Source organism: Lithobates pipiens, unplaced genomic scaffold (genome assembly GCF_037356315.1).
Source record: "Lithobates pipiens isolate NorthernLeopardFrog02 unplaced genomic scaffold, aLitPip1_a1.2 Scaffold_23, whole genome shotgun sequence".
NCBI classification, from domain to species: Eukaryota; Metazoa; Chordata; class Amphibia; order Anura; family Ranidae; genus Lithobates; species Lithobates pipiens.
The window spans coordinates 105,350,280-105,375,860 of record NW_027507785.1 but is presented as its reverse complement, the minus strand read 5'-3'; the positions used below and the strand labels follow the sequence as shown (position 1 = coordinate 105,375,860).

The window sequence follows — 25,581 nt, the reverse complement described above, 5'->3', positions numbered from 1 at the left end:
TAAGGCAGATATTCCTTGAGCGCTGTGTTTTTGCTGTTGATGCCTTAAAGGATTCAATACAGCAGGTTTCTCGTTTTGGCTCTCTTGTCTGTACATATGCGCAGACCTTTGTGGCTTAAGAACTTGTCAGCCGAGCTTCCTTGTAAGAAGTTATTGGCAGGTTTCCCCTTTCAGGGGGAACATTTATTGGGTGATAATTTGGACACATATAGCCAAAAGATTTCCAGAGGAAAGAGTTCTCTACTTCCTGTGAAGAAAAGCACCAGGTGTCACTCGTTTAAAACCCTCAGGGACTGCTTCCTCAAATGTCTCAGCGCCAAGGCAGTTCCGCTGCCAACAGGGCAGTAGGGCCAGGTGCAAGCTGCAAGGCCAGGGCCAGAAAAAGCCCTGAGTCCAAAATTCTTCTAAACCCAGCACCAAGCCCTCCTTTTGAGGGGACACCCCTACTTCATCAGGTGGGGGGAAGGCTGCGGCACTTTGTAGACATTTGGAGAGTAATAGTTCAGGATGAGTTGGTCACCTCAACTATATCCCTTGATTACAAGCTGCAGTTGCGGTGGTTCCCTCTCAGATGTTTTAAAGATCCCGTGTTCCCTTGGATCCTCCAAAAGGAGACTTATTGCTTCAGGCACTACATAATTTAGTGCATCAAGGAGTGATTGTAGAGGTTCCTGTACCTGAAAGGGGTGCAGGGTTTTACTCAAACCTATTTACAGTTCAAGAACTAAACGGGGACACAAGGCTGATTTTGGACCCAAGATCCCTTCAGTTTTTGGCTCTACCCTTTAGGCTTGCTACAGCTCCCAGGGTGTTCACAAAGGTCCTAGCACCAGTACTGGGTCTTTTAAGGGCCCAAGGGATCCTGGTGCTCAGGTATCTTGATGACCTCCTGCTCAGAGATCACTCACTATAGAGCAGAGCATAACATGCACAGTGTGGTATTTGGAATGCTTAGGCTGGATCGCCTTGAGACCAGCTCAAAGTCTAAAGTATTTAGGTCTGATCTTGGGTACGGTCCAAGCAAGACTATTCTTGCTGCCCGCAAGGATCTGTGCCCTGAAAGATCAGGTGCGTCAGTTATGGGGCACCAGACAACCCTCCATTCGGCTCTGTATGAGTCTTCTAGGGAGGATGGTATCCTCCTTCTAGGCGGTACCCTATGGCCAGTTCCATTCCAGACCTCTACAACAAGACATCTTGTTGGCTTGGAACAGGAGAGGACAAGCCCTGGATTATCCAATGTTCTTATCTTCCCAAGCCCAAACTGGTGGTTGCAAGATCAGAACCTGTGAAAGGGAAGATCCTTCCTCCAAGTAACTTGGAGAGTATTGTCTACAGATGCCAGTCTCTCAGGCTAAGGAGGTACCCGAGAAGGGCTCACAACTCAGGGGAAATGGTCAAGGACAGAACAGAATCCTACCCATCAATGTCCTGGAATTACCGGCAGTACGTCTAGCCCTATGGTCTTGAACGACAGAGCATCAGGACTGCCCTATTAGGGTTCAGTCCAACAATGCCACTGCAGTGGCCTATATAAACCATGAAGGAGGTGAGGCACATACTACCCTGGGAAGAGGAACATATGCCAATTCTATTGGCAGTCCATATCCCGGGAGTAAAGAACTGGAAGGCAGATTATCTCAGCAGCCAGCATATCTGCCTGGGGCAATGTTCCCTACACCCTGGGGTGTTACAGGAAATTTGCCAATGTTGGGGATGGCCAGAGGTCGACCTACTAGCATCCAGGTTGAACAACAAGCTACAGCCGTTTGTGTCCTGAACAAGAGATCCTCTGGCAATTGGAGCAGATGCTCTGGTAGTTGCATGGAGCCAGTACTCCCTGGTTTATGCTTTTCCTCCATTCCCTCTCCTTCCACATTTGTTGCGCAGCATCCGGAGAGAGGGAGTTCCAGTCATTCTGGTGACACCAGCCTGGCCCAAAAGGCCCTGGTTCCCAAGGATTGTGAGACTGACAATAGACGGGCCATGGACACTTCCATGTGGTCCTGATCTACTGTCTCAAGGTGCTATATTCCACACCAATTTACAGTCTCTAAATTTGACAGCATGGCTATTGAAGCCAGGTTGTTAGGACCGTGGCATCTTGGGACCAGTGGTGTCTATCCTAGTGAATGCTAGAAAAGCTGTCTATCATAGGTCTGAAAGACTTATATTGCTTGGTGTGAAGCAAAAAGATGGCATCCTTGGAAATACGTGATTGGGAGAATTCTCTCTTTTCTACAGTCAGCTGTGGAAATCAAATTGGCTTTGAGTACAATCTGAGGTCAAATTTCGGCCCTATCAGTATTCTTCCAAAGACCTTTAGCCTCCCATTCACTGATCCAAACCTTTATTCGGGGAGAAACTCTCTTGCTTCCCCCAATTAGGTCACCTATATGTCCTTGGGACTTGAACTTGGTGCTGTCTGTGTTACAGAAACCATTTGAGCCTATCAAGGAAATTCCATTAGACTTGCTGTCACGCAAGCTAGCCTTCATGATGGCCATTACCCCAGCTTTAAGAGTGTCAGAGTTGGCGGCCCTTTCGTGCAGGGAACCCTACTTGATCCTTCACCACAACAGGGTCGTGTTACGACCTGAACCATCCTTTTTGCCAAAAGTGGTGTCGACCTGTCATTTAAGTAAGGACATTATTTTGCCTTCTTTTTTCTCTCAGCCTCGTTCGGCGGATGAGAGAAGACTGCATTATTCGGACGTTGTCGGGGCAGTCAAGGTTTATTTGTCTAGATCTGCGGCAATCCGAGGATCAGACTTCTTTTCTGTTTTACCAAAAGACCCAAGAAGGGGCAGGCAGTTTCCAAAGCTTTCATTGCCAATTGGGTCCGTCAATTGGTCATTCAGGCCTATGGTCTGAAACGTAAAGCTCCTCCCTTTAGGGTGAGAGCTCATTCTACCAGGGGTGTAGGAACCTCCTGGGCTTTTCACCATCGGGTACCTGGTCTTCAGTGCAGAGGATTCGGCTTTCGGCCGCAGTGTACTGCGGGCTGTCGTATAAGGTCTGATGGCTATTGTTTGGCAGGGTGTCTCCCTCAAGCCTATTGCTATAGGACATCCCAGCAGGTAATGAATATTAGCCTAACTCTGTGTCCCATGATGTATAAAAAAGGAAATAGGATTTTTTTCGTCATACTTACCTGTATAATACTTTTCTTTGAGTACATCATGGGACACAGCGGTCCCTGCCCTCTTTTTGAGGATTCAGTGCTTGTTACAAAACTGAAGTATTCCTATATGAGAGGGGTTATGTAGCTGATCACTTCCTGTCTAAAGACCTTTGGTCTACCAGTGTCCATTCACCTGGAGATTAAGTATAACCCAGCAGGTAGTGAATATTAGCCTAATTCTGTGTCCCATGATGTACTCAAAGAAAAGGATTTCACAGGTAAGTATGACGGAAAAAATACTATTTTCTTTTTTTTTCCTAAAAAAGTAAACGTAGCCTTTAACGAAAATGAAGCAATGTTTATACAGGCACCAGTGTGCGATAACATGTTTCCCCTAAAAGTTTTTACCACTCTTCTAAATGTCTTTTTCTTATTGTGTATAATATAAAATAGAAAACTATTTTTAATAAGGTGCAAATATAAGGCCTTTTGGCCTTTGTGTTTTATAAATGGCCCCTGTATTGTTGGACAGATGCCTGCAAGGTGCAACAGCAAATATATCTTTATGTCACACTTAAGCTGGCCATACACCAGTAGATTTTCATAATGAACAGTGGTATGAAATATCTCATTGGTACGTTCAATAATGCCAACACGTCAAATTTTAATTTTGGATTTAACAGTTGATTATGGAATTAATGGTACAGTGCCTTGCGAAAGTATTCGGTCCCCTTGAACTTTTCAACCTTTTGCCACATTTCAGGCTTCAAACATAAAGATATAAAATTTTCATTTTTTGTGAAGAATCACCAACAAATGGGACACAATTGTGAAGTGGAACGAAATCTCTTGGATAATTTAAGTTTTTTTAGCAAATAAAAAACTGAAAAGTGGTGCGTGCAAAATTATTCGGCCCCTTTACTTTCAGTGCAGCAAACTCACTCAAGAAGTTCAGCGAGGATCTCTGAATGATCCAATGTTGTCCTAAATGACTGATGGTGATAAATAGAATCCACCTGTGTGTAATCAAGTCTCTGTATAAATGCACCTGCTCTGTGATAGTCTCAGGGTTCTGTTGAAAGTGCAGAGAGCATCATGAAGACCAAGGAACACACCAGGCAGGTCCGTAATACTATTGTGGAGAAGTTTAAAGCCGGATTTGGATACAAAAAGATTTCCCAAGCTTTAAACATCCCAAGGAGCACTGTGCAAGGGATCATTTTGAAATGGAAGGAGTATCCGACCACTGCAAATCTACCAAGACCTGGCCGTCCCTCTAAAGTTTCAGCTCAGACAAGGAGAAGACTGATCAGAGATGCAGCCAAGAGGCCCATGATCACTCTGGATGAACTGCAGAGAACTACAGCTGAGGTGGGAGAGTCTGTCCACAGGACAACAATCAGTCGTACACTGCACAAATCTGGCCTTTATGGAAGAGTGGCAAGAAGAAAGCCATTTCTCAAAGATATCCATAAAAAGTCTCGTCTAAAGTTTGCCACAAGCCACCTGGGAGACACACCAAACATGTGGAAGAAGGTGCTCTGGTCAGATGAAACCAAAATCGGAACTTTTTGCCCACAATGCAAAACGATATGTTTGGCGTAAAAGCAACACAACTCATCACCCTCAAGACACCATCCGCACTGTCAAACATGGTGTTGGCAGCATCATGGTTTGGGCCTGCTTTTCTTCAGCAGGGACAGGGAAGATGGTTAAAATTGAGGGGAAGATGGATGCAGCAAAATACAGGACCATTCTGGATGAAAACCTGTTGGAGTCTGCAAAAGACCTGAAACTGGGATGGAGATTTATCTTCCAACAAGACAATGATCCCAAACATACAGCAAAATCTACAAAGGAATGGTTCACAAATAAACGTATCCAGGTGTTAGAATGGCCAAGTCAAAGTCCAGACCTGAATCCAATCGAGAATCTGTGGAAAGAGCTGAAAACTGCTGTTCACAAACGCTCTCCATCCAACCTCACTGAGCTCGAGCTGTTTTGCAAGGAAGAATGGGCAAGAATTTCAGTCTCTCAATGTGCAAAACTGATAGAGACATACCCCAAGCGACTTGCAGCTGTAATCGCAGCAAAAGGTGGCTCTACAAAGTATTAACGCAAGGGGGCCGAATAATTTTGCACGCCCCACTTTTCATTTTTTTATTAGTTAAAAAAGTTTCAAAAATCCAATAGATTTTGTTCTACTTCACAATTGTGCCCCACTTGTTTGGTGATTCTTCACAAATAATATAAAAATGTTATATCTTTATGTTTGAAGCCTGAAATGTGGCAAAAGGTTGAAAAGTTCAAGGGGGCCGAATACTTTCACAAGGCACTGTATTTCCTGAACAAAAACCACATACGTTCAAAATTTGTGCGAGAAAAATATTCCAGCCTGTTCCTTTTGAATTTTCTCATCGCTACAATCAAAAGCAATTGTCGATTCAAACCCGCTAACAATTAGAAAATTGAGCAAATATTTCAAGAACATTACTATTAGTGTATGGCCAGCTTTGGTCCTTCTTGATTGCGTACAACATATCTAAAATGCTTAGCACAATTTGAAGGCTATAATTGTGATTACAATAACACTAATCCTTTTATTTCCTCTATTTTTGCTTAGTCTACTAGAGATCGTACTCTTGATCAGCAGTGCACAGTCAGCCGGCCAGGGTTAGCAATGATTGCTGGAGCTTTGGCAGTGGAGCTTATGGTGTCAGTCTTGCAACATCCTGAAGGGTAGGTCAATATATGTAATTTCAGAAATTGTCTTTTGTCAGTAAAATACATTTTTAATTTTTTGAAGGTTTTCAAATAGCTCTTCACAACCAGAGTTGTATGGAGCCCTAGGGTTTTTACAGAGGTTGCTAGGTGTTACTTGAGGAGTAAGGGCACTTTCACATTGGGGCAGACATTGGCGGTAAAGCACCGCTATTTTTAGCGTCACTTTACCATCGTTTTTGCAGCACTTTTCACCTGCTAATGGCCGAAAAAGGGTTTAAAGCACCCGCAAAGGGGCGCTGCCCTTTGATTTTAATGGGCAGGGGTGCTTTAGGAGCAGTGTATATACTGCTCCTACAGCGCCCCAAAGATGCTGCTTGCAGGACTTTTTGGAGCGTCCTGCCAGCGCACCATTCCAGTATGATAGCCCTCGGGCTTTCACACTGGAGTGAGAGGAGGGGCCCTTTACAGGCACTATTTTTAGCACTATAGCATCTGTAAAGCGCCTCGGTGTGAAAATAGCCGAAGTGGATTGATCTGTCACTTATACTAACTACTAATGTAAGAGTGCCCATCCCCCACTGACCACCAGTGTAAGGGTGTACTCGGCTAATCTTCATTGGGAACAAGTCTAAAGGGGCACTTTTCCCACTGGACACCAATATACGGGGGAACTTTCTCCAGTGAACACCAATATAAAGGGGACCTTTCTCCAACAGAACACCAGTATAAGGGGCCCTTTCTACCACTTAACACCAACATAAGGGGGCCCTTTTCCACTGACTACTAATGTAAGGGGGGCACTATGCTGACCACCTGTCTAAGGGAATATTTCCCCACTGACCACCAATGAAAGGGAGCATTTGTGTGAACTGTGTAGTGCCATCCTAAGTTGTCCCGCTAAACTACTGAAACCCTTCCCCATGCTCTTCTCTGCAACATAGACCCTATTTGTTGGTAAGTCCAAGATAATAATTAGGAGGGCTAATCAGACTCCTGGGAGATAACACAGGAAGTGAGTACAGGACAGCTTTGAACTTCTGACAGGATCAAACGGTATTTTTTGCGTTTTTGAAGAAATCTAACAAAATGCATTTAATGTTCTATCCCACAGACGAAAAGTAAATAAGAAAAGTTCATAGTCAGGGTTTACATAAACTTAAATTGTTATGAAGACTTTATTTTGAAGAAGCCAGGGGTAAGTAGGGGCTAAATTTATTTTCAGAATGAAAGAACTTATCCTATAAAATGTACACGTGAATGTCATTGGGTTGATGTAAACATTCCAGTGTACGAACCCTTCAGCTAAAGCGCATTATTTGTGTATGTGATATGCTCGACTAGTTCTACTGTGCATTTCAGATAGCTACCAGCATGATGCTTTTGATCAAAGATTGTTAACTAAAAATTAAAAGATCAGTATGGATGTTTTTTATTTTTTTATTATTTTTTTAAGATTCATACTTACCTAGGTGGATGCAACATCAGACCGGTGGCTCAGTTCTCATTCCTGTTAGTCAGCATCTCTTCTGCTCTGAGGAATAAATTCTGAGGTATAAACTATGCTGAGCGCTGAGCTGTGGAGGGGTGGGGAGCGACCGTCTCAGTGGCTCGCTGAGAGGCTGAGACTGCCATCAGTCCAGGCAGCTGGCAGATCCAGACTTTGAAAGTCGGGATGACGTGGAGCCTGGACTGATTGCACTGACGTCAGTGGAGAGCGGACTTCACACTGAAAGCGGGTCACAGGGGTTCAAAACGAATTGCACACCTGTGACCCATAGGGGAAGCCCAGCCTAAAAAGTTCAGGCTGGACTTCTCCTTTTAAGTTTTGTTTTTACAAGGTTATTGTGGAAAAAGCACCTCAAAAGCATGCTAAATGCATTGCATGTTTTGCACCTGCCATTTGTTTACCACACATTCCTGTTGGCAAAAAAGACAAAAAGCACTGAACAGAACATGGTGCCTGTAGAAAAATGCAGTTTACTTTGCGTTTCAAACAGTCTATACATTTCTGTAACATTCAAACTTCAAATTCTGTGTGCAAGACCCTTTCAAATGCTTTCCAAATTCAATTGTAAGCCTATGTGCACAGGCATTCGATTCGGAAGAAGAAAAAAACACATAAAGGGAAGTATTCGCTCAGGTGCATCCAGGAAAACCTTCACTGACCTATGTAGCTGAACCGTAGATACTGTGGAGCAATGTGCAGTATTCTCAAATGTTACCAGAGATGCAGTGAAGTGGTCTGAGTTATCCTTGTTCACATGAGCTTCAGCTTTTGAGATCAGTATGCACAGAAAGATTTCAGCAAATTTTAAACCGCTTTCTTGAAGCTCATGTCCTGTTTGAAGGAGTTTAAGCACAACTCCTAATGGTAATGCTGACTGTCACTTTAAAGGATAAGTTTACCTTTGGGAACATGTTCCACCCATTTTTAGGGTGGAACTTGTAACATTTTCCCACTCCTGCACCCACCCCCCGTCTCGCTGCATCTCCTTTTTTTTTTCTATAATAGTGACAGCGAGTGGGGAGAAAAAATTCACTGCTTACTGTCGATTTAAAAAAAAAAAAAAAAAGTCAAGTTCTATGAATGGAAAATCACAAGTACTGACAGCCTTTGCAGCTGTTGGCTTGTAGTTCTCAATGAACTACCAGGGTGCTGTTGAGCACTCTGGTAGTCCATTGATTTTTCCTGTCGGTGAATATCTGCTTGCCCATAGGAGGTACGAGCAGACAGATACACTGACTTTCTGCAGGAGTCCTGCATGGCACCCATGATATGCTGATCGCAGGTGCAATGCTTTCTAGGCTCCTAGTAAAAAAAACAATACATGCACATTTTTTTTTTACTTGCAAAAAGATGTGGATTTATTTTATTTTATTTATTTTTTAAAAAGGTGAACTTTATCGATAAATCACAAGCAGCATTCAGTAAGATTCGGCACTCCTCAAAGCTTTCTGAAGCATGCTGCTGCATGTTTAAAGTGACAGTACTCCCATTAGGGTTGTGTTTACCATTCTCATACTGCTTGTTTAAAGGCTTCAGCAAAGCTTGCCAAAAAGATTTTACAAAGGCGTTTTTTTTTTTTTTTTTTAAAGCATACTGTACACACAGCTTTGCCAGATTTCCAATCAGAGGAGTATCTAAGGTAGAGACTCTTTTTGTTTTTGTTTTTTAAAACTAGAAAAACCTCCAGTTTGTTGAAAATAAGGATAGAACACTTTTATTTTAATATGATTTATTCCATCTTAATAAATAGCAATATTTTGAAATACTTATAAATATTGTGCAGCCCTCTAGACTTGACTGCCTTGAAACCCCCCCCCCAGTAACCAGGTTGACCACTACTTTGTCATTCCAGGTTGGAGAGATTTCTTATTAATTTCTGTACTGGCAAGCAGCTCGGGAGGAATGTCCCTCAGTGAGGAACAGAATGCAGAGATCTTATGTTCCTTCCCACTCTGCGCAAAACAAATCTGACCATGGTTTGGCTTTAAGACAGCTCATCCATTAATCACACAGCAATGTGATATGCCAAACAGCAAATTGTCAGCTGGAATGACTCTCCGTTATCCTTGTTACTCACCTGGTTCAAAAAGCACTGTGCTCAAGCAATCATTAAAGAGGTTGTAAACCCTTATGGTTTTTCACCTTAATGCATTCTATGCATTAGGGTGAAAAACCTTCTCTCATGCTGCAGCCCCCCAGACCCCCTGTTTTACTTATCTGAGCCCTGTCTTTCTCGCCCCGGGGACGACCACACCAGCTATGGCTGGTGACTCGTGTCCTGATTGGATTAGCCATTGGCTCCCGCTGCTGTCACCCAAATCCAATGACGCAGGGCCGAAGTAGGGCACGGGAGCGAGCCCGCACGAGTGTCCTGAAGGAAAGTGCTTCTCTGGGCACTCGAGAAGAGCAGGAGCCACCAGCGCCGCTAAGCGACCCCAGAAAAGGAGAATCAGGGCCACTCTGTGCAAAACCAACTGCACAATGGAGGCAAGTATAACATGTTTGTTATTTTTTTTTTTAAAGCGAGGGTTTAGAAACCCTTTAAAGGAGAAATCCAGCCTAAGCTTGTTTGGCTGGGCTTCTCCTGTGGGTCACAGAAGTGCAATTCGTTTTGCAGTCCTGTGAACCGTTTTCACTGACTGAAGTCCGCTCTCTGCTGACGTCACAGGAATCAGCCCAGGCACCGCGTCATCCCGACAATGGAAGTCTAGATCTGCCAGGTGCCTGGACTGACACCTATCTCAGCCTCTCAGCGAGCCGCTAAGAACCTGAGGCTGCCGCTCCCCGCCCCTCCACAGCTCAGCGCTTCAGTGAGTGTGGAGGAGCAGGGGAGAGATGCCGATTGACGGCAGCTCTCTGCTCAGGGAGCTGTGAGAACCGAGCCATCTGCGATGTTCAATCGCTCGGTTCTCGGTGTAGAGGCACCAGGGGACAATGCTGCATCCTCCTAGGTAAGTATGATGGAGGAAACAACCCCAAACCCATACTTCTCTTTTAATAGGGGGCAAAACTTGGCCAAGCAGAACATTGAAAAATAAACTTGCCATATAATGTTTTATTTTTCCAAGGACGTTTTTGGCATTAGCCCATTAAAAAATGCATGTCTCATTTTTGCCCTTCATTTGCAATGTGTTTCCATAAACAGCAATACAACAATTACAAATAATGGAAAGCAACAAATTAGAACAGGCTTCATCTAGTAAAATTCAGTACAGTGCAAATCAAATTATGACAAAAATAAATGAAAAAGAGAAAATAAAAGACCCCTATCACATAAAAATCCCAATGAAATACATTTGTTTTTGGTTGTAACATGACAAAATGTGGAAAATTTCAAGGGGTGTGAATACTTTTTCAAGGCACTGTAATTGCATAAAACCTGAACACAGGTAGGAGCACAAACCGGAGTGTACATCATTACTGCAATATCCAAAACTCGAGCATAGTTCACTAAATAAGAAACACACATTTTTAACTATTGAATAATTTCTCCTTTTCTTCTCACCAGCACTATGACACTATGGCTGCTCTCAGCTTCCCCTCTTATAATGAGCAACTTTGGTATTCGGCTCCCATGCCTTATTGACTGTTTTGAGATTGCATACAAGCGTCTTAGATAATGTGCAGGTCATCACGGATCAATACCAAAATTTAAATAGCACAAATTAAATACAAATTCTGGAAATCTGGGTTAAAGTGGTTGTAAACCCTTAAAAAACACTTTGACCTACAGGTAAGCCTAGATTAAGGCTTACCTGTAGGTCCAAGAATTATCTCCTAAACCTATACGGTTTAGGAGATATTTACCTGAAGACAGCCACCGCAGGCGCACTGGGTAAGCCGCAGATCGCGGCGATATGCCACGAGTGTCGGCTCCCGTGCGCAAGCGCGGGAGTGACGTCATCGCTGCTCCGGCGAATCACAGCGCCGGAGCAGCGAGACCCACGGAGACCCACCAAGAAGATGGACGCTCGGAACTACAGGGGACAACAGTGGCATCGCTGGCTCCTGTGTCAGGTAAGTGACACATAATGGACTACTTTGTGATGCATAGTAGTCCATTATGCTTTACCTTTGCAGGGAATCAAAGAGGAAGTAAACCCATCAGGGTTTACTTCCTCTTTAAATTTCAGTTGGTCTCAAATCCTAGACTCATCCCTTACTGTATTGTAATATTGTATCAAGCTTTTGATGAGGAACTTTTGCCATTGCAGACCTTTCTTCAATTTTTCTAGTAATGCAATGACTTGTTAAACATCATGCTGACAAAACGAGTACCTACTGCAACGTCCAAAACCCTGCCATTATGCCTAAATAATAAGGCCATAAGTACTTGGTGGTGCTGCTCCAGACTCAGGTGTAATGCCCCATTGCGTTCAGTATAGTAGGGATTCTAGTGTAAGAAAAACTCATCCAGTGAGCAATGGACATGAGCAAAGCACTGCCACTCACCATAGCTAATATGGAAGTATACATGTAAAAGCCTCGGAGCTTAATCAAAATCACCTGGTGGGTGGGGTGAAACATGTCAGGGGGCATGACCCGAGGAGCAGAATTGAATAAATGGGTGCCGCTGCTGAAGTGGGAGTTTCAGGCGCATTTAACTCTTTTCTTCGGCCACTAATGGGGTTAAAAGTGCCTCTGTTAGCGGCTGAAAAGCGCTGCTAAAACTAGCGGCGCTTGAACCGCTGACATGGCCCGCTGGTAGTGTGAAAAGGGCTCCAACTGCAAGTTAAGCTGTGTAAACGGTCAGCATGTTATAGTAGAGAGGAAGGGGAAGAGACAAAATGTTTCAGCTTGTCAGGTCCTGGGCTGACAATAGAAATGAGCTAACTGTGACTTTGGAGGAAATGGGGCAAAGTGGTGCAGGTATAAAGTGCAAGCCCCTAGATGATGCCTGCACATACTTGGAGCAGCTTCCTAAACTCTCCTGTCATAGCCAAACTTTGGGCCATTCTGAGAGGCAAAACACAGAAACTTCCTGGCAATGTCTAAGCTTGCTCGTTTACAGATTTTCCCAAAAGTCTGCACTAAGTTACAAGTCAGATTTTGCACATCCCTTTTGCAACAAAAATGTAATTTTTGCTGAGATACTCACAAAGAGGAAGTACATCTAAAGTGATGCAGACCCTGCTAATTTCCCCATTAAGGCCTTGTAAGGGCAGCAGCTGATAATTATAAAATCACTCCCATTAGAGTCATATGGACAAAGGCAAACCGCTATTTCTTCAGAATAACAAAATGTAGCAATCTACAACAAAGTTTGTTATAATCCTTGCAATGTGCATAGATCACCCAGGGGGGAATGTTTTCTTAGCAAAAGTGGAGTTACTCATTAAGCATTGTTTTTAAAGGTCTCTTTTGTGTGTGATATCCTTCAAATAAATCTTTTTCAGAAATTAACCGTTTTTTTTTTTTTTTCTTATTGCAGAGGCTATGCAATGGCAAGTAGCAGTGATGATAGAATGAATGAGCCTCCAACCTCTTTGGGTTTAGTACCACACCAGGTAATGACTTTTCACTATATGTGAGAAAATACAGACTTGCTGTAAAACTCTGAACACTTTCTTTTTTGAGAATATATATGTATTGCCTTAGAGATTTCCTAATCTAACTGCAAAATTACCCATTTGTCTTTGGCAAAATGTTATCCAAATTCTCCACGAATTTTGCCATCTGCTGCTGCTTGCCTGAAATTTTCTTAAGAAGGCAGTCTGCCTTTAAGAAATAATTTCTAATTTGTCTTGCAAGCTCTGTGATGTGCCCTATCCACCCCTAGCAACCAATTGCTGAGTAGCATGCTGTGATGAATTAAAGGGGTTATTAGCAGGACATGTAGTGTGCCACAGAAAAACATGGGGATAATAGTGGTGCTATTTGATAGTTACAGGGGTTAAGTTATAGCAATAGGGTCCCATTAACAAATAGACCTTATTTGATAAGTAGGCAACAAAAATATGAAAATCTTGACGACGCATGGAGAACAAATGGGCAACCATTACAATTCGCCAATTGTTGGCCACCTTCAGGTGATGGACACTGGCATGCACTAAGACAAGAAGTACACTCCCTATATAACCCCTCCCACTACCGGGAGTACCTCAGTTTTCTTTTCATACATCAGGGGACTCAGAGCCATAGTAGTTACTATGTGGGTTATAGGCCACCTTCAGGTGATGGACACTGGCACGCCCCAAATTAAAAAGTGCATTCCCTATATAATCCCTCCCACTGGTGGGAGCACCTCAGTTTTTTCACCAGTGTCTAAGGTGTTGGTCACGAGTAAATATGTGCTGTACTGAGCTCCACTGGAGCAATCCTTGCTGGGGCTGGCTATGCAGATGGATCTATTCAGAGTGTCTAATCTTGGCCGTATTGAATGGTACCCGGGCTTCGTATCCGAAGAAACAAGGTTTTTTGCCTGTGAATGCTTTCCTTTGGGAAGCTGGACCCTGGGATGCAGTACTTTTTGGTATTAAGGCCATAAAGTTTTTACTGCCAGGGTGCTGTTGCAGGCCCAGGATTGTGGGGTTTCCTTTAGGATCCCCTGCTCCTGAAGGTTTAACGGAGCCCATCGTGAAGGGTGAAGATTGGGTCTGTTGGTTTACCACAAAAAACCCTGTGGCGGGAAAAGCTAAGTGGCGTTTTCTAAGAAATAAAAAAAAAAAAAAAATTCTTATCAAATGTCTCCTTTAAATTAGTAAATGCTGTCATGCCTATGTGCCACCACTGGGGGCAGTATTGAGTACTCGTGTCTCATGCTTCTCAGAGCCACGTTGTGTTTGGAAGCAGATGCTTCTCCAGCCCAACGACAGACCTCCGGTAAGTCTGGGGGGGTTCTCTCTCCCCACAGTCACCACCCTATGCCAAAATTTCTTCTAGCGCTGTGTCAGGAGCTGAATACTTCCTCCATTCCCCCGGCCAAAGCAGCACATCCTCCAGTAAGCAAAAGGGGGGATTTGTCTCCCCCTGCCTGTTGCCTCCCTATGCTGGGATTCCCCTCCTCCTAGGGGGAAAAGCGCCCGGATCCATTTTTTTGGGGGAAAAAAATGGAAAAATGCAACGGCCGCTCGGCGGCTTCTTTAAACCCCCCCCCATGCTCACTCTAGGTCCGAGGGTACCAGTAGTCCGCCTCTTGCACGGGAAAATATGTCTTTTTGAAAATGGGGGTGAAGCCATAGACAACGCGGGGGGCGGGGCTAACGGCAACGGCATTCTCAGATGCCAGGTGCACATGGAAGCAAGCTTTTAAATGCACACTGTGTGCTGCTGCTGGCTGTGGAGGGACACGAGCAAAGAGGTGGCATTTTTCAGATTTGGTGACACAGGCATTTTTCCTTTTGATACATTGTTACTGCTTCAGGCTGGGCATTAATAGCAGCAATATTTTGCTGGGCTATAGCCTAGCAGTGTATGCATCCCTTCTGGTAGTACCTCTGCTTATTGCATCAGGCTATGAGTGGAAGAGGGACAAGGAACTCCACAAAGGGTTCTAAGTGATCGAATGTTTTAAAACCTTAATCCATGTCCAAGAAAATGTCATCTTCCTCTGAGAGTGATGCAGTCGGTCAGAGTGAGCCGTCAGGGGAGACTGATGCTGCAGCAGCGCTGGACACCTCAGCCGTTATATATATCACACAGGAGGTTTTTTCTTCTACCATTTCTAGTTTAGAACAGAAGATTGATGCTATGATCACTTTCCATAGTGAATCCAAGCGTAACAGATCCCCATCCAGTGCTAAGGACCCTCATCCTGAGGTACAAGGGCCGGGGGATCAGGAAGTTCTTCCCAAAGATCAGGAAGACACTGATCTCTCCTCTTCCGAGGCTCCTAATATAGAGGGTGTAATCTCACAAGACAGTTTGTTGATACGCTCCCTTACTAAATTGTTTCAATCAACCTTTTTGCTGCCTGTAGCGCAGTCTATTGATGAGCTCACCTCTGGTTTGGGACCACTAAAGCCTCCCTCATCTGGGGATGCTTTTCCTATCCATTCCTGGCTAAAAAAGCTGATGTATTCTGAATGGGAACACCTGGATAAGCAGTTATTTCCTCCAAAAAAAGTATTTTTTACACTTTATCCTATGGAGAAGGAATTCTATAAGAAATGGGGGGTTCCAGCAATCGATGCTGCAATCTCCTTGGTAAATAAAAATCTCACTTCTCTGGTAGACTATGCACAAATGTTAAAGGATCCAACAGATAAAAAGTTTGAATTTCTTTTTAAGAACATCCTTTCTCTGGCAAGTTCAGTAGTGCAAGACAGTTCTTGCAGCAATTGGAGTGTCTCAGTTCATAAAGAACCAGTTTATAGAGATACTTAAAGGGGTTGTAAAGGTTTGTTTTTTATTTTCTAAATGGGTTCCTTTAAGCTAGTGTATTGTTGGTTCACTTACCTTTTCCTTCGATTTCCCTTCTAAATGTATTTTTTCTTGATCGCCGCGGGCATCCCCGCGATCGTCTCACGGAGCGGCCGAATGGAGGAAATGCCGTGTAAACAGCATTTCTCCATTCTGCCTAGCAACTAGTGACGCTGATCTCTGCTCCATGTGATTGGAGCAGAGATCAGTGTTCACTAAATGAAAGCCCAACCCCCCCACAGTTAGTAACACACCCCTAGGAACACTTAACCCCTACACTGCCACCCACTGGTTAACCCCTTCACTGCCAGTGTCATTTACACAGGAATTACTGCATTTATATAGCAGTGATTACTGTATAAATGACAATGGTCCCAAAAATGTGTCAAAAATGTCCGATGGGTCCCCCACAATGTCGCAATCACAATAAAAATCGCTGATCGCCGCCATTACTAGTAAAAAAAAAAAAATAATAAAAAATGATTATTAATAAAAATGCTATAAAACTATCCCTATTTTGTAAACGCTATAACTTTTGCGCAAACCAATCAATAATCACTTATTGCGATTTTTTTTACCAAAAATATGTAGAAGAATACGTATCGGCCTAAACTGAGGGAAAAAAATGTTTTTTTATATATTTTTGGGGGATATTTATTATAACAAAAAGTAAAAAATAATGCGTTTTTTTCAAAATTGTCACTCTATTTTTGTTTATAGCGCAAAAAATAAAAACCGCAGGGGTGATCAAATACCACCAAAAGAAAGCTCTATTTGTGGGAAAAAAAGGACGTCAATTTTGTTTGGGAGCCACGTCGCACGACCGCGCAATTGTCAGTTAAAGCGATGCAGTGCCGAATCGCAAAAAGTGGTCTGGTCTTTGACCAGCAAAATGGTCCGGTCTGCAAGTGGTTAAAGGAACCTATTTAGAAATAAAAAACGTAGCTTTACAACCCCTTTAAGATTATTCCTGATCAGCAGGTCCAGCAATGGGCTGGCGTATCAGATGCACTGTTTTACAGTGGATGCTATGAAGGATTCTATTATTCAAGCCTCACGGCTTATGCAAGGACTAGTACATACACGGAGAGTCCTATGGTTGAAAAGTTGGTCGGACGAAGCACTGTGTAAGAAACGCTTGGCCAGTTTCCCATTTCATGGTGCACGGTTATTGGGAGACGATTTATATAAATATATCCAAAGGGTTTCTAATGGGAAAAGTTCTCTTTTACCAGTAAAAAAGTGCCAGGAGCATCTGCCGCTAGGCAGTCTCAACAGCCTCCACTGTTGAGCTCAAGAGGAAGACCTCAGGGGCAGAGGACTTGGGGCAGAAAGCCTGCAAAACAAAATACTATAGCCTCTTTATGAAGGGACGCCCCCTCTTGCTCGGATGGGGGGAAGCTTCTGCAATTTTTATGGATCTGGCAGGAACAATGTCAAGACAGATGGGTGGATTCCTCAATTTCTCTAGGTTACAAACTAGAGTTCCGAGAATTTCCATCTTCTTGTTTTCTAAGATCAAACATTCCCAGAGTTCCAGAGAAATGGAAGTCTCTCTAGCTCTGGATCATCTTTTATCACAGAAGGTGATATCAGAGGTTCCCACAGAGGAACAGGGTTCAGGGTTTTATTCAAACCTTTTCACGGTTCCAAAACCGAACTTAAATATCCAGCCCTTTCGCATGGAGTCAATCCGATCGGTTGTATCTATTTTGCAAGAAGGGGAGTTGTTGGCATCGATCGATATCAAGGATGCATATCTCCAAGTCCCGATATTTCCCGCTCATCAGAAATTTCTACGATTCGAGGTAGAAAATTGTAATTTTCAGTTTGTGGCTCTGCTATTCAGTCTAGCCACCACACCACGTGTGTACACAAAGATCCTGGCACCTCCTTTAGCCAGGTTAAGGGCTCAGGATATAATTGTCCTAGCCTATCTAGACAATCTGCTTTTAGTAGAGCAATCAGTTTCCGGTCTAAACCAAAGTTTAATCTCAGCTGTAAGCTACCTGGAATTCCTAGGCTGGATTCTCAACCTAGAAAAATACTCCTTAAAACCATCAAGGAGATTACAGTACTTGGGGCTGATCATAGATACCATTCAAAAGAAGGTATTCTTACCCCAGGCAAGAGTCGGCTCCATAAAGGAACTGATTCAACTTGTCAAAACAAAGAGAAATCCTTCCATTCAGCTGTGCATGAAATTGTTAGGAAAGATGGTGGCCTCTTTCAAGGCCGTCCCTTATGCGCAGTTTCATTCAAGACTGCTACAAAACACTATTCTGTCGGCCTGGAACAAGAAGGTCCTGGCTTTGGACTTACCAAATCACTTATCCCCCAAGGTACGTCAGAGCCTCAATTGGTGGTTGATATCCAGCAACCTCCAAAGGGGAAATCCTTTCTACCAGTATCCTGGAAAGGGACCTTTAGGACAGACTTCACATCTCCTAGCTCACCAACTATACAATACACATCATCATACATCTCAATGCAGAACCCCTTCATACAATTGCAGGGTTAATTAGCCCAGACAACAATGGCTGAAAGAGAAGCCACACTAGACTTATTTACATTATAGCAGACACAGACGGAGACAGATGTCTGGAATTGACATCAGCATCTCCTAACAGTATTTGTTCCAGCATTATGAATCGGCCACTATTTTTAATATGGCAGATACAGGGTTCATTATTTTCTTGGTCACCCTGCTCCCAATAGTGACTCCAGTCACATGGCTCCCCTCCTTGTGGGACACTCGGGCAGACCCGGCTTGATCCTTCTCTGGTCAACTTGGGGATGTCCGGAACTAGGAGGCCGGAGTGACGGCTGTTTGCCGGGACAACCCATCAGCATTGCCATTTTGCTTACCGGGTCGGTAGCTGATGGTGAAGTTGTGTGGTTGCAAGGCTAAGCTCCACCGCAGCAACCTGCCATTGTCTCCTGAGACCCGGTTAAGCCAGACCAATGGGTTGTGGTCAGTGACTAATGAAAATTCCTGTCCGTACAAATAAGGGTTCAACTTTTTAAGGGCCCAGACCAGGGCCAAGCACTTCTCCACTGCCACATAGCTCACTTCCCGGGGTAATGGCTTTCTGCTCAGGTATGCGACAGCGTGTTTTCTTCCATCCTCCCCGGTTTGGCTCAGAACAGCCCCCAGTCCAAACATGGAAGCATCTGTGTGGACAAGGAAACGTTTGTTAGGTACTGGGGCAGCCAGAACAGGGGCATTTACAAGTGCTTGCTTGAGGGCTAGAAACCCAGCTAACTTCCGGTTCCGGCGCCGCATGAGCTAGCTGCGCTCCCGCCTAGCTCCCGCTGCAGAGCCCCACAAACCGGCCTAAAAATCCTGCCACAGCGGCCCCAGTGCTCCACTCAGGCTCCGGGTGTTCCCCCACGATCCCCGCTCCTATGGATCGATTCGTCGAAAAAACGGGAGCCCGCTCGTACGCGGCCGCGGCGGCGCCCGCGGATCGGCCGCAAATCGAGCCCCCCGGCTTTGGCCTACTCGGCTCCGGCTCATTCCGCTCCAACTTCTCAGGCCTATGCAGCAGATCGACCGGACACAGACATGGAGGTAAGCGGGGTCGCCACCCCAACACCCCCAGCAACCTCAGGACCACCGCACCCCCGTGGGCACACTGCAAAGCCCCCTCATAACCTTAATAGGGATACACACCAGCCACCCCCGGGGGATGATGGACACACCAATCGCATAGCACAAGCTGTGGCGGCCCTGCTGTCTCCCATGATCACAGCTTCTGTGGAGAAAGCCATACAGGCTGGGATGCAACTAATCAAGGCCCAAATCACAGAGCATGCTACCAGACTTGATGACCTTGAACATAGAATCTCGGAGGTAGAGGACGATCTCTATCAATCCCAAGCCACTGAGCGGTCTCAGGAAAAAGCGCTTCAGTATGTCTTCCAAAAGTTGGACGACTTAGAGAACAGATCCAGACGCTCCAATCTGCGTTTCGTTGGTGTCCCTGAATCGCTCCCCAACGCCAATTTGGGTGACTTTTGTGCGAAACGCATCCCGGAAGCCCTCGGTCTCACAGGCCCCTTCATGGTGGAAAGGGCCCACCGCATAGGATCCTTTAATGCGGACCGCAAAACTCCCCGTCCCATCATTGCCAAATATCTGAACTACGCGGACAAAGCTGCTGTCCTGCAAGCATTCCGGCAGTCTTCCTCAGTGCAGGTCGATGGGGTCAAGATTCTAATTTTCGCGGACTATTCTATCGAAGTATCAAAAAAAACGGAAGGCCTTCCAACCGATCTGCTCGGAACTGTTTAAATTACAAATTAAGTTCTCCCTGGCATTCCCCGCCGTGCTTCGTCTCAAGTCCCCCAAAGGGGAGCAACTTTCCTTCCAGGACCCCTCTGAAGCGGAAGCATTTTTACGCTCACTTCGCTCAGATCCTTCTCCGGCTACTCGTTCCAAATCTGCCTCAACTCTTCGTGCCCTGGACCAGAGGAGCCCCAGAAAAGATTCCCCTAAACGCTTCCGAGCTTCGGATCCGGATCATCGGCATCGCAACATTCCTCGCTGAAGACCTTTATTCATCCCTACCACGGTTTGATGTCTTTTCCTTGTCCCCCCCTTCTACCCGGTTTACAAGCCATGATGTGCTAAGTAGCAGCTGTTTGCTCCCCGTGCTCTTGGGTTCTTTGCCTCATCTCCCCTTCATTCCGGTTACCAAGTTTTATATTACTTAACACCGGGAGCTGGTACTCTGCCGGTCCCGAAGGTTCTGGACAACGGACGCCACGAGCTTTCAACAAATGACCTTCTCCTTTTCGGTTGTACGCTCGCGTCCTTGGACAAATGTTCAGGTTTCTATCATATAGCGCTTATACTCTTATCTTTGCACCGTTTATTAAGTTATTGTTTAAGATTCTATTGCCATACCGGCTTTTATTTTGTTCCTCCACCTGGTTTAGATCTTAGCATGACTCCACTGTGTATTATACCACCCCTCTACCATCTAGCCGTTACGCTGTGACACATACCCTAGTCCGGCGGGCCTCAAGCGGCATTACGGCACTGCCTGCGTTCTACCCCTGTTTCCGCGAGGCTCTGCTGGAGAGCTCCCTCCCCTATGCACAGTGAACTCATGCGGAAAAAAGAGAAGTACATGCTGTTGTTTATTTGTTCGGTTATTATCCTTTTTTTATTGTTTACCCCCCAAGCCCCTTTTTTTCCTGCCCTCCCCTGGTTCTTTCCCCGTGACCTATTGGGTTCTCCCCTCTACCAGTCAAGATTCCCTGGTCAACACCTTATGCCCTGTATCACCATTGAGCTCGGCCTAGGCATTTTAACTATCCTCACCCACCTATATCTCATAGCCTGCCATTCACACCCACAAATTCCGCTCCTCTTAGAGTAGTCTCCTGGAATGTAAAGGGTCTCCACTCTCCCCAAAAGAGAGTGAAGATCCTTCGTCACCTTAAAAGACTCAAAGCGGACATTGCCTTATTACAGGAGACCCACCTACATGCATCCGATTTTCCACGCATGCAAAAAATGTGGGTGGGATCAGTACATGGAGCCGAGTCAGTGGGTCGGAAAGCCGGGGTATTGCTCTTAATTCACAAAAACCTTCCCTGCACAATTCTATCCACTCTCTCGGATAACATGGGTCGTTTTTTCACCGCCGAGGTACGGATAGGCACTAAGGAAATGTTTATCTCCAACGTTTATGCCCCTAATAACCCCTCTAAGCAATTCTATTCTGAACTTTCATCGTGGTTACTTAAATTCACCCACTTGCCTCATTTAGTAGGGGGTGACTTTAATGACGTTATGCACTCCTCGATTGACAGATCCTCCCCAAAAAAACAACCGCAGGATGATACCATAATGATCCCTACTATCTTTGCCTCCACCATGGACTCCCTACACATGATGGACCTTTTGGCGTCTGTCACCCTACAGACAGAGAATTCACGTTCTATTCCAACCCTCATAAGTCCCTGGCCAGACTTGACCACTTTTTTGGTTCGGATGATCTCATAACCTTGGTATCCGAATCTGAAATTCATGACATAGCGGTTTCTCACCATGCCCCAGTGGCAATTTCCCTAGACAGACTGGATCTTCCCCCGCATCCCAACCTTTGGCGCTTTCCAGCTTTTTTAGCTAATAACTCAGATTTTTTGACATTTATGGATAAGGCCTGGGTGGAATACTCCTCCGCAAACGCCATACATGCGGCTGAACCGAATCTTTTTTGGGATGCAGGGAAAGCGTACCTTAGAGGTCGCATTATCTGTTATGCCACATCCTTTAAACGCAACGCACTCAAGCATTACAAATCAGCCAGTGGCAGACTACATGCTGCCCAACGGCAGCTCTCGTCTTCCAATTCCACCATGCATCATGATGAGTGGGTATCAGCCAAGTCAGCTTTTGATACTTGGGCTGACACTCTTGAATGATCGAAAAAGGCTCACTTGGATGCTACCCTTCACAAGTATGGCAATAAAGCCGGAAAACTCCTCTCCAGGCTGTGTAAAGGGGCCATCGCCCCACTCACATCACCTCCCTCCGTGACCACACGGGACAGACACATTCTTCCCCTCAAGCCATAAACGAGACCATGTTGAAATACTACACTGATCTCTATGCACCAGACCCCATAGTACGAGAAAAGGCTCAGGCCTTTTTGGACAGAGTGACACTTCCCACCTTATCAGCACAACAATTAGAGACCCTAAACGCCCCCATCACTCTATCTGAAATTGAATCTACCATTCGTCATCTGCACCCACATAAGGCGCCAGGCCCTGACGGCTTCACTAGCGACTTTTACAAAAACCTCATTCACATTGCAGCGCCCATACTCCTCTCAGTTTACTCCTCTATTTGGGCGGGGGGTCCCTACCTTCCCTCCGGGAATCAAGCGGTAATTAAGCTTCTCTCTAAAAAAGGTAAAGATCCGTTACAACCCGGCTCTTACAGACCTATCTCCCTCCTTAATCTAGATGTGAAAATCCTCTCAAAAATTGTCGCCACAAGGCTAGCTGATATTCTCCCCCATCTAATCCACCCGGCCCAATTGGGCTTTGTCAAAGGTCAGACAGCCACTCTAAACATACGTAAAGTTTTACTCGCTCTTGAATCTGCCAAACAGGACCCTAATGGTTCCTATGCCATCATTACCTTAGACGCTGAGAAAGCCTTCGACAATGTCAGTTTTGACTGGCTATCCATGACCCTTTCTAAATTAGGTTTCTCAGGCCCATTCAGTCACCTTATAACCTCGATGTACTCCTCTCCCACCGCCCGTCTGGTAGCGGCAGGCCTCCTCTCACCAAATTTCCCCTTACACAAAGGTACCAGGCAGGGCTGCCCCCTTTCCCCTCTACTTTTTAACATAGCCTTGGAACCACTCTCCAGATACCTATCTCATTCAGCTCCCCTCCAGGGCATAAAAATTGGAGGAGTGGAACTCCGCACATCCCTGTTCGCAGACGATATCCTTATTTTCACCTCTAACCCCTCCCTTGACATTTACACCATTAAAACTACCTTCGATGAGTTTAGGTTGTGCTCAGGGCTACGCATTAATTATTCTAAGAGTGAAATTTTACCCATTGGCTCTCTCTCAACTCCTTCCTGGGTCAGTGACTCCCTATTCTCTGTAGCTCCCTCATACATCACTTACCTGGGAATCAAAATTGGTAAAATGCCTTTTTCTTTGTATCAGCTAAACTATCCCCCTCTGTTAACTAAGATATCCCAAGAATTGACCAACTGGATGGATCTGCCTCTCTCGCTCCTGGGAAGGTGCCACCTTGTAAAAATGGTCAGTTTTGCCAGACTTTTATATCCTATGTAAACTCTTCCTCTTTTGCTCAAACACAAAGATGTTACCTCTTTGGAATCTGCTATTTCTAAATTTTTATGGCACGGCAAAAGACCACGTATTGCTTTCAAAAAATTACACCTTCCCAGGGGCGATGGGGGTATAAGTCTACCTAATATTAGGTTGTGTAATCTAGCCTGTTTACTCAGAACGAGCCTAGACTGGATCACACACTCGTCCAGATACTCTAACTTTGATTTGGAATCCGCTATGGCTCACCCTTTCTCATTGTCTGCCCTGTTACACTGCCGCTGGAAATCGGTACCCCTCCCCCACCAACACAATCTAGTCTTCAGAGACACGGCAATAGCGTGGAGAGAATCCAGAAAATTGGCCGGACTTACGCCTTTCCTTTCTATTCATTTACCTATTCAAGGAAACCCTTGCTTTACTCCAGGTCTCCACTGTAAGGCCTTCTCGGAATGGTCAGCACGGGGCCTGTCCCTTCTTTCTTCCCTATGCGACCCGAATACTGGCAAACAGCTCCCCTTTCAGAAAGTGATGGACTCATTCCTGATTCCCACCTCTCATTTCTTCCATTACCAACAATGCATCAGCTACATTACCCACACTTGTAAGGAGGACTCCCGTCGATTTCAACCAAGCTTCCTGGATCAGCTGATACGCAACGAATCCTTTAAAATCTCGGATATCTACAAGCCGCTTCTGCAACGATCACAGCCACCTGCATCCTCTACCTCTATTGCAAAATGGTCATCTGCCTTCCCAGACACAGATCTTGTTCATAAAATTTTGCTCGGTCTAAACAAAGTCCTCAACCTGACGCCTAATGAAACCTGGAGGGAAACTCAGCTTAAGATTGCCCACAGGGCCTACATTCCTTTTCTTTCCTCCAAATCCAAATCCGATGGGGCTTCCTGCCCTCATTGTCATCTCCCGAAGCCACCCCTCGTTCATCGTTTATGGTCTTGTCCTGTTATATCTACCTTTTGGGACCAGGTCTTGGCTTTCATTTTTGACGTAACCTTGATGAAAAACTACCTAAAGAACCTCTTCTCCTAATCTTTGGTTATTGGGATCCCATCCTGCTACCTTGGTCCACCTCTGCATGCACTAGACCCTCTTCAGGATCTCATCCTACGCGAGCTACAGTGGACTGGACCCTGTTGTGCTTACTGTTGGCCCGCCGTCTCATACTACGATTCTGGCTCCTGCCCTCTTGCCCTCCAGCCTCCCAACTCCGCAAAGACCTTCTATCTCTCTTACACACAGAGAGGCTCACGACAGACTTCTCGCATGGTAAACAAAAAGCTGACTTCCTTGCCAGGTGGCAGCTGTTCATGACCACAAACATGTCTATACAGGACCAACGCGAATTGGATCAACTCTCTTTTATCTACAAGGATACGCTCCATTCCTGATACCAATGTGAGACTCTTATGCAGAGGCCGACACCCTCCCCCTCAAGACTCTCCTCAAAACTCTCCTCAATTCTCTCCCTCGCCAGGACCCCTCTTCTGCACATCACCATTGAACCCCCCCCCCCTCCCCCCCATCCATGTCCCTCCCTGTTCTCTCTTTCCCCCTTATCTCTGTCAACATATTGCTTTCTAAGTTGCAGTTAGGCATTTGGCCCCTGGGGTACTGGTTTTTATTGTTACTGCCTGTACTATTTAAGGTCCAAAACAGTAGCTGATTTATCCAGTTTGGTCATTATTGCCTAGGTTTTACATAATCTCACTGTCTTTGAACGTTCTAGGCTTTTTGGTTCTCTGTCACCCCAGGGTATGACCTGGACATGTATCTTGTCTTTAATGATTGTGCCTGAACATATGTCTTTGTATTTTCTTTATTTTCCTAATAAAAATTATTAAAAAAAAAAAAAAAAAAAGAAACCCAGCTTCACAAGCTAGAAACCACAGGACCTGCCTAGGTAAATTCTAGGTAAATTCTTTTTGATCAGGTCAGTCAAAACATTGGTAGTACCCTGCAGTCCCCAAGAAAACTAATACCTGGGTCTTAGTACGGGGTGT

General features: G+C 45.0%; 1 protein-coding gene across 7 annotated transcripts in view; it reads left to right on the top strand.

Moving 5' to 3' along the window:
* Positions 1–25,581, top strand: part of ATG7 (autophagy related 7) — a 423,049-nt gene that overhangs the window by 106,677 nt on the left and 290,791 nt on the right. For all 7 annotated transcript variants that reach the window (XM_077452132.1, XM_077452129.1, XM_077452130.1 and 4 more), the window contains exons 15-16: positions 5,748–5,863; positions 12,787–12,862. In XM_077452132.1, the coding sequence (XP_077308258.1) occupies positions 5,748–5,863; positions 12,787–12,862 (192 nt within the window). The remainder of the gene's footprint in view (positions 1–5,747; positions 5,864–12,786; positions 12,863–25,581) is intronic.